Source organism: Nicotiana tabacum, chromosome 16, assembly GCF_000715075.1.
Source record: "Nicotiana tabacum cultivar K326 chromosome 16, ASM71507v2, whole genome shotgun sequence".
NCBI lineage: Eukaryota > Viridiplantae > Streptophyta > Magnoliopsida > Solanales > Solanaceae > Nicotiana > Nicotiana tabacum.
The window spans coordinates 54807457-54811823 of NC_134095.1; the positions used below are offsets into that span (position 1 = coordinate 54807457).

General features: G+C 33.0%; 1 protein-coding gene across 1 annotated transcript; it reads left to right on the forward strand.

Annotated features, from left to right (window-relative positions):
- The first annotated feature begins 526 nt into the window (after positions 1-526).
- Positions 527-3638, forward strand: LOC107813838 (peroxidase 12-like). The gene is made up of 3 exons (XM_016639145.2): positions 527-813; positions 1276-1470; positions 2798-3638. The coding sequence occupies exons 1-3, from the start codon at positions 559-561 to the stop codon at positions 3422-3424; spliced, it is 1077 nt and encodes a 358-aa protein (XP_016494631.1). The 5' UTR covers positions 527-558; the 3' UTR covers positions 3425-3638.
- The last annotated feature ends 729 nt before the right edge of the window (positions 3639-4367 follow it).

Here is a 4367-nt window from a genome sequence, read left to right on the forward strand (position 1 = left end):
ATGACAATGCTTATGATACGTATTCCGGAACAATAACAAAGGATATTATGGTGAAAAGAGCCAATTTTAAAACCATTTGTTCAAAGTTTATGGTACGTACGTAAGGGACATGCCAATAATGCTAAGTGTAAATTTGAAATATAATAATAATTAATTCTCTTTTAAGTTTTTCAAAATAACAAATACTGGAGCAATACTCTCTCCGTTTAGTTTTAATTGTCTGTTATTGACTTTGCACACCCCTTAAAAATAATAAGTATAAAGTACATAATTTTTCATGATATCCATATTAATTGGTATATAATTTTAATGGGTTTGAAATGAGTTATTAATGCTAAGAGCAAAATAGAAAAATTAAATTATTCTTCTCTTGATATGCGAAAAATAAGTAAAAATAAAAATTTATTTTTAAAATACTAGACAACTAAAAGTGAAGGCGGGAGGGAGTAACTAAGAATAATAATTATTTGTAGAATGCAACTAACTCCCTCCGTTCCAGCTATAAATAAACCCTAATGTATACCTTTAGCAATAATTAACCTCAAAAGATCAGCAATAATGTCTTCAATTTCCCTTTCTTCTTTTGTTTCTTCACTTGTGCTGATCATTTCTGCTTTAATTTCAGTTCACTTTCATCAAACAGAAGCTCAAGGTACGCAACCAATTGTGAAGGGTCTTTCATGGACTTTCTATGACTCCATTTGCCCCAATGCTGAATCCATCATCAGAAGCCGCCTACGGCAGGTTTTCCGGCAGGATATTGGCCAGGCTGCCGGCCTTCTTCGCCTTCACTTCCATGACTGTTTTGTCCAGGTATTTACCTAACTCTAAATCGTACGCCATGATAAAAAAAAATTATTTGTACATTCAAGTCACTTATAAAGTAATTACTTCACGAATAGTATAAAAAATCTATACGGTCAGTATATGTAAGTTATAACTTAAATTCTTTCACCAATATAATGGAAATATAGTCTGATCAATGAAGTTTAGTTGGTTACATTTGATTTTCTTTAGTAAAACTTTGAGGTGGATTGGAGATGTTGAAACAAGAAAAGACATAAGAGAGAACTTATTAAAATTTTCAGTGAAGTTGTAACATTGCACTTAAACGGTTCAATATAAAGTCATAACTATCACATACAAACACCAATTTATTCCTATCCCTTAAGGAACTTTTATTCGCACCGTCCTGACTTTTAGATAAACTAAATTTAAATTGATTATTCTTGTTTTTATTACAAGATAATTATGTGCCATTTTTGATACACATAGGGTTGTGACGGATCAGTACTATTAGATGGTTCAGCGAGTGGACCAAGTGAGAAAGATGCACCTCCCAACTTGACTTTAAGACAGCAGGCTTTTAGGATCATTGAAGACCTTCGCCGCCGTGTGCATCGAGAGTGCGGTAGGGTGGTCTCTTGCGCAGATATCACAGCCATTGCTGCTCGCGACTCTGTTTTCTTAGTAAGTTTACATCAATAAAATTTACTCGCACTCAATGTTTATGCCAAATCTACTAGCTAATTTATCGTGTTTAGGTTATAATAAACATAGATCTATCAGCATATCATGACATTTTTATTGATTTAATACACATATTCTCTGCGATAAACTTTTTCTCTTTTAATAAAAGCTCTTAATCGAAATTAATCAGATGCCAACTTATAATTGTAATATTCCATTTACATGGATGATTTTATAATATTTTAAATATAAGCACAGGTCTTAGTCAAGGCCAAAGGTATTTTAATGTGAGATAGTTTGAAACTTTGAATGCATTCAAATATCCCCAGCTATTTGAATTAATTTGTTAGGTCTAACAGATCAAATTAATGGTAAGACTAGTGTACATATGACGATCCAAATTCGGCTAGATTGCTCAGAAGTGGGTATAACAGCAATTCTATATGACGATCCCAATTTCACTTGGTACAAAATATTCTTTTAACATATGACTAAAGTTTTTTCTTTCAAGACTTTTCACTAAAGTTAGTTTTAAAATTTTTTGTGAACTTATGAGATGAAAGAGATTTTTCGTATAAAAAAAAAAAGACTTTGTAGTCGTGGAAAATTGACCTATATCTTTTAGAATGTTTGCGATCCTTGTTTAAAAAGTTTTGGATAAGCTCGGACTCAAACTAGATTAAGATATAAAACCTCTTATAAAATATGACACTCCTATATACTAAAGTACGATTCGATTAAGGCTGTTCGAGTATTTAAAAGAAAAATTCGTGGCCAAACAACTAAGAAACATTTTTCTAAAGTTGTTCAATGTGATAAATTTATGACAAATAATTCAAACAGTTGGACGTAGTACAAAAGCCTCAAACAATTGCCAAGTATCACTTCTCCATAATGTTCGCATTCAAATGTCAATGTCAATAAGTTTTAGCTAGACTGTCACACCATTAATACAATGTCCTCTCGTTTCTTTTCTCATAGCTTTTTTCTTTTTTCAATTTTTTTTTTCAAATATAAGACTCCGCGTTAAGTAGTTCCCCTCACCAGGAAATGAACTATTTTTCAATTCATATTAAAATGTTTAAGAACTATAAGGACAATGTTCTTCACGTGACATTTATACGGCATCAAATAAGTTTCACGGAGTTATTATTTTATCAGATTCTCAATAATACTTACTGCAGATATTCATATGTAATCATTATCTTATAAGTTTATATGATTGTACAATTTAAATATTTTCGAAGTATCCTTCATATTGAAATTAAAGAACTCATCAGGCTTAAGATGAAGTAACTAATATTTCTATTCATGGATAATAATGCAGTCTGGTGGCCCTGATTATGATCTACCTTTAGGTAGAAAGGATGGACTCAACTTTGCAACAAGAAATGAAACCCTAGCCAACCTTCCACCTCCTTCATTCAACACAAGTGGCATTCTAACTTCACTTGCCACCAAAAACTTCACCCCAACTGATGTTGTTGCACTTTCTGGTGGCCACACCATTGGCATTGGTCATTGCACTTCTTTCACCGAGAGACTTTACCCTAACCAAGATCCATCCATGGATAAAATTTTTGCCAAAAACCTTAAAAACACTTGTCCAACCTCAAACTCTACGAACACCACTGTCCTAGACATTCGATCAGCTAACAAGTTCGATAACAAGTACTACGTTGATCTCATGAATCGACAAGGACTATTCACATCAGATCAAGATTTGTACACGGATAGAAGGACTCGAGGCATTGCTACTAGCTTTGCTATTAATGAGTCACTTTTCTTTGAGGAATTTGTGAATTCTATGATCAAGATGGGGCAGCTAAATGTGTTGACTGGGACACAAGGTGAAATTAGGGCTAACTGTTCGGTCAGGAATTCAGCTAATTACAATTTGCTTCTTTCTTCTTCTGTTGCAGAAGAGGAACAAGAAACTTGGTCGGAGATATAATATAATGTAGCCCTTTGTGGTTATTCCAGCTACATGTGTGTTGTCTTATTTTTTGAAGGATAAAGAAAGAGAGTACGTGATATGTGGGTTGTCTTTGTTCAGCACTATGTATGATGACAAGAATCTTTGTGAGGACAAAGGTGTTTTGTCTGAGATGTACTGTGTACAAGTCAATAATACGTAACACTTTCGTTACTACTTTAGCCAATTTTAATATCTGTTACCCACGTGTTGTTTTGATGAACTGCACTTTAAGGTCTCGATTAGTTTCAGACTTTCAGTCTACCAAAACTGCTATACGTGCATCTATTATCTGCACTAAACTTATATTGATGTTATATATACACATTGACCGTATAATGAAACTTTACACTATCAATAGAATCTACCTTGTTATAGTAGGTTCTCGCTTCGAAAAACATATTTGAATATTTGAAAAGTTATCAATTGTAGTAAATTTACACGATTTGTTGAAAAACATGTAAAAGTTGCACGGGCGTCCTATTTTATCGCCTCCATTTAACATATATTCATTTTTTTTAAGGTTTTAACTTGTACCCACTTTTTAAACAAGTTCAACCCCATTTCTCCCTACTCCTTCTCCTTCTCCTCCTCCTCCTTCTGCTTCTTCTTCTTCTTCTTCTTCTTCTTCTTCTTCTTCTTCTTCTTCTTCTTCTTCTTCTTCTTCTTCTTCTTCTTCTTTCGTCTTCTGCTGTTGGTGCTGCTATGAAACTTCAGTACATGAGATGATTGCCATAAGTATGTTTATCAGATTATTTAAAAATAAATTATAAATAATTACATAAGTTAGTAGACAATAATTTATGAATATTTTCACGTTCGGGAAGTTTAAGGTCACACTTAGTGATTCTTTTCATGATAATTCTGTTCTTTTCACGTTTATCGTTTGCAAAATTTATCCTTTAGATACTGTTGGTAATCT

What these genes read in the sequence shown, in the direction of transcription:
- LOC107813838 (XM_016639145.2), top strand. Translation starts at nt 559, where the DNA reads ATGTCTTCAATTTCCCTTTCTTCTTTTGTTTCTTCACTTGTGCTGATC. An exon ending in TCCATGACTGTTTTGTCCAG is followed by an intron (nt 814 to 1,275) that starts GTATTTACCTAA and finishes TGATACACATAG; the next exon opens with GGTTGTGACGGATCAGTACT. An exon ending in CTCGCGACTCTGTTTTCTTA is followed by an intron (nt 1,471 to 2,797) that starts GTAAGTTTACAT and finishes ATAATAATGCAG; the next exon opens with TCTGGTGGCCCTGATTATGA.